This window comes from Budorcas taxicolor, chromosome 12, assembly GCF_023091745.1.
Source record: "Budorcas taxicolor isolate Tak-1 chromosome 12, Takin1.1, whole genome shotgun sequence".
Classification (NCBI taxonomy): domain Eukaryota; kingdom Metazoa; phylum Chordata; class Mammalia; order Artiodactyla; family Bovidae; genus Budorcas; species Budorcas taxicolor.
In genome coordinates, this window is record NC_068921.1 from 72,976,630 (window position 1) to 72,985,448 (window position 8,819).

At 48.5% G+C, this 8,819-nt stretch overlaps 1 protein-coding gene across 1 annotated transcript; it reads left to right on the forward strand.

Annotated features, from left to right (window-relative positions):
* Positions 1-7,004: 7,004 nt before the first annotated feature.
* LOC128057594 (heparan-sulfate 6-O-sulfotransferase 3-like) lies at positions 7,005-7,940 on the forward strand. Its single transcript, XM_052650043.1, has one exon. The coding sequence runs from the start codon at positions 7,005-7,007 to the stop codon at positions 7,938-7,940; it is 936 nt and encodes a 311-aa protein (XP_052506003.1).
* Positions 7,941-8,819: the final 879 nt, after the last annotated feature.

Sequence of the window (8,819 nt, forward strand, 5' to 3'; positions counted from 1 at the left end):
CGTGCTGCGATTCATGGGGTCGCAAAGAGTCAGACACGACTGAGCGACTGAACTGAACTGAACTGAGGTTTGTCATAGCTTTCCTTCCCTGATGTTGCATTTCTCCCTTGAGCCTGCCTGTTTCTTTCCTGCTCCAGACCTCTGCAGTTGTTGTTCTGTGCAGACAGCTCTTCTCTAGAATGCTTGGCATGGCTGATTCCTTGTGATCATCCAGGGCTCATCCTCTTGAACTCTGAATGACAACAGTCTTGTTTGCCTGCCCAGTGGAAACGACTGCCTCCTCCTCTCCATCCCTGCCATCCCTGCAGTGTCACGTCACCCTCCTTATTTACCTTGATGGCACTTGCAATGGTCTGTCTCAGCTGACATCCCAGTTGACGGCGACTTCATCTTTCCCATTTCGAGGGCTCCAGACCTTGACATCATCCTTGGCTCCCCTTTCCTCCAATACCCCACATTCAATCCAACAGGAAACACTGATGGTTCTGTCCTGAAAATGGGGGCAATTGACCATTTCCCAATGTCTCCTTTGTCTCCTGACTTGGTCTAAGCCATATCATCTCTCTTGGTTACGGAATACAGTAAGTCCTCTACATGCAAAGCTCACATCTTTGAAGACTTACAAAGATATGAGCAAGGATTCCATCAATGTCAGGCATGAGTAAAATTGCAGCTTGCCCTTCATCTTCTACTGCTGATGATCTTTTAGTTCTTCCACTCCGCCTCCCTTTCCTCTTCTAGTCCGAAACTCTTCTTGCCTGTCGTTGATGCCAGGCCCTGTATGCCAGCTGCTGTACTATACTACTGTACTTTTCAAGGTAATGTACTGTAAGATTAAAATTGTTCTTAAAATTTTTTGTTTGTTTTTTATGTATTATTTATGTGAAAAGTATTATAAAGCTATTACAGTACAGTACAATATAGCCAATTGTGTTAGTTGGGTACCTAGGCTAACTTTGTCGGACTTATTAACAAATTGAACTTATGAAAGCACTCTCAGAATGGGACTTATTTGGATGTAGGGGACTTACTGTACCACTTCACTGCTTTTCCCGCTTCTACGTTGGTCCTCCTACAGTCTATTCTCAACGAAACAGTTAAAATGACACTTCATAAACTGTTCAACCTCCCTCCCCCCATTGGCTCCCTATTTCTTTTGCACTAAATGTCTTACCATAGCCCACAAAGTCCAACTATTTTACCCTGCTTGCATTTGAACTCTTGAGGACAAAAATTGTCGTTTCTGGTGTTCACTAAATTTTTCCAAGTACCTGGAAGTACCTGGTAACACAGTAGGGGCTCAGTAAATAACCTTGGGATAAATGGATGATTCCTGTTTCCTTTTTCATCATTTATTTTTTCTCTGTTGGACTGAAAGCTGTATGAAGGCAGGGTCCTTATTGGTCTTTTTAATGGGATAGACAAAGCACTCAGAAGAGCACCTGGTGTATACTAAGTGCTTAACAAGTTTTTGTTAAAGGAATGTGAATATGTTCTATGAAAATGGTATTGCATCTACTTATGTAATACTGAGTTAATGGATACATTGTGCATACAGGTAAATAACCTCCGTTCATCACTTTCAGGCACCTATCAGTGGTGGATGAAGAGTGCCATACAATAAAGGAGGAAATGAACTGTTCACATACATAGAACTTAATGGGAAACAGTATGTTGGGTTGTGGTTGCCCCAGAGTTACAATCATGTAGTGAACTGGAATACATTCAGTAAACATCACCATTTTTCTTGCAATTTCCCCTATCTATACAAACTCTTCTGCTTAAGTTCCTTTGGAAAAAGAAAGCTACTGCTTTGCTGGTTATTTGCAAAACTGCTTACCCCAGGGGGCTTTCTTTCTTTCTTTTTTTTCTTGGGTTTGTTTACAAAAATGAAAAAAAAAAAGTGTTCTTTCAGTGTATAAGAGTACTTTGTATTTTTGAAGGAGAGATTTATGATGCCAATGACTTATACAATCTAGTTTGTTTTTCATCTGTATTGAAGGGCATTCATATCCATATACTCCTGTGTGCAAATGTAGGGGATCTAAAACCATTCTCTGTGATTGTTTGGATTGTTAATCTCTCCAGGGTTTCTTCAACATTCTCAAAGGCAGTTTCTGGCACCAAAGGGAAAAGGGAGAAGTTGAGATGCAATTTTATCTCCCAATTGAACTTGATTAAATGGGGACTGTTCTAATCAAAAGTTTGAATCCTACGGGAGTGCAGTGTTGTTAAGCGGTTTGAGAATATTTGAGAAGAACCGGGAGGAAGAGTACCAAAGTTAAGGTAGAGAAGACATCAGGCAAGAAAATAACTGTAGTTAAAGCTTATTAATAGGCTTAAAATTAGGTGAACAAATTGCTTCACAGATAGTGTCAAGCTCATTGCTAGACTGGCAGAGAAAGTGGAAGAAAGCTCTTTGAAAACATTATTTTTATTATTTTAATAATTTATGTAGGAATCATAGTAGCTGCAATCTGTTAGCCAGAAACAATTGCCAGCTGGTGTCATCATGGAGTAACTATAGTAGGCTGAATGCAAACATGTTTTTCCTTTTACCTGGAGAGCATTCAATTTTAGAAAGTTTCTATTCATTTTTGCCTGAATGTGAGGTCTGCCCACGTAGATAAGGAAGCCTGTTTATTGCTCGTGATTTAAGAGCTTTGATGAGGTTCACACCAAGTTCCACAATTATAATAGAAAGAACACACCTGAGACAGACTGTTTACACAACTAAAGTTACCTATCATTAAAAACGAATACTTGGGTCTATGCCTGAATTATCGGTATAATTGCTTGATGCTATGGATTGTTTTTCTTGGGTCTACCTGAAGGAAATGATGGCAGTCCATTAGTTATTTTACTGAAAACAGAAACAGATCTTCTGGGATAATGTTCTTTGAAAAAGGTTAAAAGGGCACTTATTTATAGAAACATACATTTTGTTAGCAACATAGCTGTTATATCTGTTTGCTGTAATATCTTCTGAAATTCTCCTAGGTAACTTAACAATGGCATAATCATGTTAAGATTGTCATTGTCATTCCCTTGTTTATCTGGAAAGTCACAGACTAGGTTCCACAACAAGGGAAGATGTAGAGATTGTTCAGCTTTGCCTACAAAGCCAGAGGGAGAGAGAAAAATAATTTAATTGTTCTATTGCAGCTCTGTTGTCTTTTCCTGCCTCTTGACTCAAAGGATCTCAAGAGAGGAGAACGGAAATTATGGGCTCTGTTGTTGATGTTCATTGGATTTCTTAAATGGTGATTTGAATGCATTTCAGGGATGATAGTGGTTTCTAATTCTGGTTCTGTTTTCACCTAGTTTCCCTTGGTTAAGTTTCCTCATCTCTGAAATGGCATATTATTCAGTTGGCCTTCTGTATTTCAGGTTCCTCATCCACAAATTCAACCAACTAAGGACTGAAAATATTTGAAAAAAAAGTCCAAATAGTTCCAAAAAGCAAAGCTTGAATTTTCTGTGTGTCAACAACTATTTACATAGCATTGACATTGTATTAGGTATTGTAAGTAATCTAGAGTGATTTAACGGAGAAGGCAATGGCACCCCACTCCAGTGTTCTTGCCTGGAGAATTCCAGGGATTGGGGAGCCTAGCAGGCTGCCATCTACGGGGTTGCACAGAGTTGAACATGACTGAAATGACTTAGCAGCAGCAGAGTGATTTAAAGGTATATGGGAAGATGTGTGTAGGTTATATATAACTACTTTGATAAAACTACTTTGTGGCAAAAAGAAACAGTGGAAATGGGGACAGATTTTATTTTCTTGGGCTCCAAAACCACTGCAGATGGTAACTGCAGCCATGAAATTAAAAGATGCTTGCTCCTTGGAAGAAAAGCTATGACAAACCTAGACAGCGCTTTAACAAGCAGAGACATCACTTTGCTGACAATGGTCTGTATAGTCAAAGCTATGGTTTTTCCAGTAGTCATGTATGGATGTGAGAGTTGGACTATAAAGAAGACTGAGTGCCAAAGAATTGATGCTTTTGAATTGTGGTGCTGGAGAAGATTCTTGAGAGTCCCTTGGACTGCAAGGAGATCAAACCAGCCAATCCTAAAGGAAATCAACCCTGAATACTTCCTGGAAGGACTGATATTGAAGCTGAAGCTCCAATACTTTGGCCACCTGATGGGAAGAGTAGACTCACTGGAAAAGACTCTGATGCTGGGAAAGATTTCAGGGCAGGAGGAGAAGGGGGTGACAGAGGATGAAATGGTTAGATAGCATCACTGACTCAATAGACATGAATCTGAGCAAACTCCAGGAGACAGTAAGGGACAGGGAAACCTGGCTTGCTGTAGTTCATGAGGTTGCAAAGAATTGGACACGACTGAGTGACTGAACAACAGCAGCACCATTTTATATAAGGGACTTGAGCATCCCAGGATTTAGGGGAGGGATCTTAATACCAACCCTCTCCCCCCCAACTATAAAGAGGGAGAGCTGTACTTCTCTTATCTCCTTAGGAGTGTTGTTCCAAGGAGCAAAACAGGTATGGCTAGGAAAGTGCTTTCCACTATAGAAACTGCCACCAGTACTCAGGTTTCCATTTAGGTAGCTAATGAAGTTATATTTATCCATGTGATATCAAGTGATTTTATAGAAAACAAGAAACTTTTCAAATAAAGTAATACAACAAAGTGTAACAGGTTTTTACTTTGCTAATGCAAAGGCATATTTTAAGCATAAGTAACACCATTAACTAGATGCCTTCAGGAAATAATTGTTGGGTTTCATTGGGATTTGTTCTATCACAGTTCCTGGCTTTGGAGAGTAGTGTGATGCCATTAATAGGATTTTAAACTTTAAGTGTGAGAAAAAGAAATGGGATCAAGTAAGCTTTAAAGAAACTGATTCATCTTACCCAACACCTTTGTGACTCATGTAGTCTCATACAGTGTCAGGAAGGACACTATGGTTGGTTTAATAGAGTTGAAAATAGGAAAGGAAGTAGCAAAGGGAAGTTCATTAGAAGAGTCCAACCTGCCTAGAACAATATAAATGGCCTTTTTTAGGCCAGTGTTAGCAACCCTGAAAGAGATCTGGATCTTAACTAATAGCTGTGATGGGGACAGTCTGACAAATGAAAGAAATCAGCACAGTGTCTCAGGAAGAGACAAATAAGGGATAGATCCATGAAGAGGCCAGGAGGGAACGCTGATTGCTATGAAGACTGGGATGTTGGGGCTGGGAGACTAGGACTGGCAGGGCACCCAGGAGGGACATGCCGGCCTGAGCCACAGATTCAAGCTGCACTGTGTCCACCTTCAGTACACTGCCACCCACTCTCAACTTGGCCAAGAACAAGTCCAGGAATTGGGGAGGGGTAGTTATTTCAATTTTTTTTTACTCCATTCATTATCTGAAAGAGAGAAACTGTTATTAAACAAAGAATTGCTTCTCAGATAAATGCAAAATAAAGATGTTTGACAAAGAAAGTTAAAATCTGCATCTAATCAAGAGCTTTTTAGCTTGTGAAATACAGGTGGAGATTTTATCTTCCATATTGGGGTGGGGGGAGGGGGGAAACTTGCACATCGGGAAGCTCGGTGTGTGGTAGTCGGAATTTTAGAAGGAAATTTGGTGGGAACTTTAGGAGGTGACCCCTAAACTCCTCTCTGGTTGCGGGCTGGACTGTCTGGTACCGGAAGCATTGAAGTGTGCCGTGAACACAGAGCCAGATTCACAGTAGGCGCCTAATGGATAATCGATGAATAGATGCTGGTTGAATAAAGTTGAAGAATTGAACACACCGAGTCTGTACTTGTGGAAGGACCAGAATAAAACTTGAGCACCAGTTAGAACGTCTTGTGTAGAGATGAAAAGCAATCCTGAGCCAATATTCCCTGTCAGCAAGGGACCAGCCAACTTGTGCGAAGTCTTGCCTAGGTTGGTCTGCCCAGCAGTGGGCACGTGTTATCCGTGCAAATCGCCTGGCCAGATTTCTGTCCACTCTCAGATGGAGAAAGCCGCGGATTTGGAGGTCTCGGATCAGCGCCAGCGACGACCTGCTCGCATCCTCTCCTCGCTCCGCCTTTGCCTTTCTTCCGAATCTCTCTACGCTCGAGGCTGAAGGGATTCCCACCCCCAGTTGCCTGCTCGGAGCCCCGCGGAGGCACGGACTCCTCCCCTGGAAACTCCTCGGGGGCTGGGGAAGGCTTTGGCGCATGCTCCGTACCTAGGGCAGGTTTTTTTTTTTTTTTTTTTGCTGCGGGTAGCACGGCTCCTGTCACACCGGCTGGCGGGTTGTGGCGGTGCCAGCCAGTGTGTGCGAGTGTGTCTGCGTGCCCGCGCCTGGGCGGACCGACCCGGAGCAGCAGTGCGCCTCGCCCGGGGGAGGCGGCTCCGTACCGGCGCCTCGCCCGCAGCCGCTGCGGGGGGCTCCTCTGCAAACTTGCGGCGGGCGCACCTGGTGGCTCCCGCACCTGGTGATCCGAGGGCAAAGGCGCCTGGAGCGCGTGCGGCTCGCGGGGCCCGCGGGCGGCCGGGTCGGCGGGGCCGCGCCGCGCCTTCGCCCTTGGCCGGCGCCCTCGAGAGCCCCATGCAGTCCCCGCGCTCGCGGCCGCAGCTGCCCGGCTGCCTGGGGCAGGTCCGGGACCGGAGCCGCGCTCCCCAGCGCCTGAGCGCCGGCGGCGGGATGCCCTGCGCCGCCTGAGAGCGCGCGCCGCGCCCGGGGCGGGGAGCCGGGAGCCGGGCGCTGCCGAGAGCCGGGCGCCCCCGGGAGAGCAGGGCGCCCCACGCCGCCGCCGCCGCCGCGCGCCGGCGCCCGTCTCCCCGCTCGATCCACAGGCCCGGCTCTGCCAGCCCCGGAGCGCCGGAGTGCCGCGGGGCTGCCAGCCCGCAGCTCGCCCCGGCGTCAGGGGCATGGAGGAGCGGCGGGCTCGGAGCCGCGCCCCGGAGTCCCCGAAACTTCCGAGCGGCCGCGCGTCCGCGTCTCTGCCGCTGTCGCCGCGTAGCCTGCCGGCCTGAGAGCGGGACCATGGATGAAAGGTTCAACAAGTGGCTGCTGACGCCGGTGCTCACTCTCCTCTTCGTGGTCATCATGTACCAGTACGTGTCCCCCTCCTGCTCCAGCTCCTGCGCCAACTTCGGGGAGCAGCCCCGCGCCGGAGAAGCCGGCCCGCCGGCCGCCCCGAGTCCCGCCCGCCGGGCACAGGCGCCGCCCGAGGACTGGGAGCGGCGGCCCCAGCTGCCCCCGCCACCCCGGGGGCAGCCCGAGGGGTCTCGGGGGGCCGCGGCGCCGGAGGACGAGGACGAGGAGCCGGGGGACCCCGAGGACGAGGAGGCGGAGGCGGAGGAGGAGGAAGAGGAACCGGATCCCGAGGCCCCCGAGAACGGCTCCCTGCCCCGGTTCGTGCCGCGCTTCAACTTCACCCCGAAGGACCTGACCCGCTTCGTGGATTTCAACATCAAGGGGCGCGACGTGATCGTCTTCCTGCACATCCAGAAGACCGGGGGCACCACGTTCGGCCGGCACCTGGTGAAGAACATCCGGCTGGAGCAGCCGTGCAGCTGCAAAGCCGGCCAGAAGAAGTGCACCTGCCACCGGCCCGGCAAGAAGGAGACGTGGCTCTTCTCCCGCTTCTCCACCGGCTGGAGCTGCGGGCTGCATGCCGACTGGACGGAGCTCACCAACTGTGTGCCGGCCATCATGGAGAAGAAAGACTGTCCCCGCAACCACAGCCACACCAGGTACTGTCCCCCCGCCGCGTCGTCTCGCTTCCGGCCACCTTCCTTCCCGCTCCAGCGCACCCCGCCGCCGCCACCCCAGTCCCGACCAGCCCCCAGCCCCGGGCGACCCCGCGGTCCCTCGGCGGCGCGGGGCGGGTGGTTCCCTAGTATCGTCCCGCGATGCGGGGAGAGGGAGAAGAGGCCTTTGCAAAGTGTCCTGGTGTTGAACTCGCTCCTCCCCTAGCCCCCCTCGCCCTCTCCCCCGCCCCAAAAGTGTCGAGAGCTGTCGTCGTCGGTGTGTGTGTGTGTGTGTGTGAGTGAGTGAGTGTGTGTGAGAGAAAGAGAGAGAGACCTTTCTTATGCCTAGCACGGTGTGACCTCTCTGTGCGTGGAACCCCTGGAATGGCCAGGAGGCCTGGGTTAGACCAGCGAGGTCGGATCTTGAACCTAAGTTCTTCGAGTGGAAGCTCAACCCGGTGAAAGGCAGAGGGAGCTGGACATAGAGAGACAGGGTAGGAGTTTTCCAGGCAGGGCAAAGCCGCACACGAGTCTCATCCCTCTGTAAGTGGCTCCTTGGTGGCTGTTCTCAAGGGTCTTGTTGCCGCTTTGAAGACACCCGTTAGAATTTCTGCTCCACCTCCATAACCCTAATTCTGGAGATGGGCTTTGTTGCTGAGCAGCGCCAGTATTTGGACTCCTCCTGTTCTCAGCAATATTTCCACTCTTCCCCCTGCCCAGACCAATCCATCAACTCATTCTGAAAGCATTTGTTAAAGCCTTCCTGTGTGCCTAGCAGTGTGCTCAAGGCTACGTGCATACAAAGATGTCAGAAACAAATCCCTAGCTTCCTCTCCTACCTCTGTCCCCACCCACTTTAAAATGGTAAGGCCGCTGAGAATTAGGAAAGTTTGAAATCTTAATAGCCAATGAAACTGCTTACCTTATTAACATCCTTGCAGAGAGGCACTGGGCTTGAGAATTTCAGTTTAATGTTCTTTCTGCCCATTGCAATTTGAAGATTAATCTGACATGCTTGCTCAAGGGACTAAAATATTAAAAGCTTGGAACACTGGTTTATTGAGGTTTTTATCTCAAAGGTTTCAAACAGTTTGGTGTAAGGAAA

What these genes read in the sequence shown, in the direction of transcription:
- LOC128057594 (XM_052650043.1), top strand. Translation starts at nt 7,005, where the DNA reads ATGGATGAAAGGTTCAACAAGTGGCTGCTGACGCCGGTGCTCACTCTC.